The sequence below is a fragment of the Etheostoma cragini genome, chromosome 12, assembly GCF_013103735.1.
Source record: "Etheostoma cragini isolate CJK2018 chromosome 12, CSU_Ecrag_1.0, whole genome shotgun sequence".
NCBI classification, from domain to species: domain Eukaryota; kingdom Metazoa; phylum Chordata; class Actinopteri; order Perciformes; family Percidae; genus Etheostoma; species Etheostoma cragini.
Genome location: NC_048418.1, coordinates 204229 through 205258, shown reverse-complemented (window position 1 = coordinate 205258; position 1030 = coordinate 204229). Strand labels below are relative to the sequence as shown.

The following is a 1030-nucleotide window of genomic DNA, read 5'->3' as shown; positions in this document are numbered from 1 at the left end:
ATTGTGTGACTCCCTCTGGTGGACGTTGTGGAGTATTGTGTTGTCTTTGCTCCAAAGGTTTTTGTACAGAGTTTTGGTATTTCCTGTCACTGTGGACGTCAGAGCACAGTAGTACACAGCAGAGTCTGTGACTTTAGCTGAGATGATCTCCAGATCAACACGTTTCCTTGTCTTGTCAATGTGAGCTGAGAAATCAGAACCAGTTGGATGAATTGATCCTCCCTCTGTGATGTAGAGCAGGAACTCTGGTCTGGATCTCTGGTATTGTCGGTACCACTGGATACTGTAGATAGCTCCCTCATATGTACAGGTCAGATTGATGTTTCTGCCCTCTGCAACATGTTCTTCACTACTTTCTGGCTTTATGCTGTTCATGGAACCCAGGGCTGCAAAATGAGAATTATTCACGTCAGTTATCATTACCTTCCACAGATTAACCTCTAGTTGTGAAAAATGTGGTTAGCTTAGATGAGACTGTGATCTCTGTTCTAACACTCACCTATAAAGGGAGAGAAGAGTAAAAAGAGGTAAAGCAACATGTCTTTGGAGTTGTTAAAGCCAAACAGACAGCAGATGATCAATGTTCCTCCACTGCAGTAGAATGAACAACTAAACAGCCTCTCTGATGGGCAGCCCTTCTTCTCAACATCCAGCTGATCAGGCTTTTACTTCCTCAGACATTTCTGCTCTGGAGACACAAATCATCTCATTGGTTGAGTTAAAGGTCAGTGGGTGGGGCCAGAGGATAACCTTTTGCTGAAAGGTAAAAAGATGAAACAGCAGTGAAGAGAAAGAAGACCTTTGGTGGATGTCTCTGATTTTGGTTGAGTTGTTGTGTGATTATCCTACAGTTTAACAGTGTCTCCCCCTGGTGGACGTAGTGGAGTATTGTGTTGTCTTTGCTCCAAAGGTTTTTGTACAGAGTTTTGGTGTTTCCTGTCAATGTGGGCTGCAGAGCACAGTAGTACACAGCAGAGTCAGACAGCTTAGCTGAGGAGATCTGCAGATCCATTTTGGTTTTATCCTGACT

At 43.7% G+C, this 1030-nt stretch overlaps 1 protein-coding gene across 1 annotated transcript in view; it reads right to left on the bottom strand.

Moving 5' to 3' along the window:
• Positions 1 to 6: 6 nt before the first annotated feature.
• LOC117953901 overlaps positions 7 to 1030 on the bottom strand; it is a gene marked incomplete at its 3' end in the record, with an annotated part of 2237 nt that continues 1213 nt past the window's right edge. Inside the window, exons 3-4 of the mRNA XM_034887322.1 lie at positions 500 to 653; positions 7 to 386 (exon numbers count right to left, since the gene is read on the bottom strand). Coding sequence (XP_034743213.1) covers positions 7 to 386; positions 500 to 653 — 534 coding nt within the window. The remainder of the gene's footprint in view (positions 387 to 499; positions 654 to 1030) is intronic.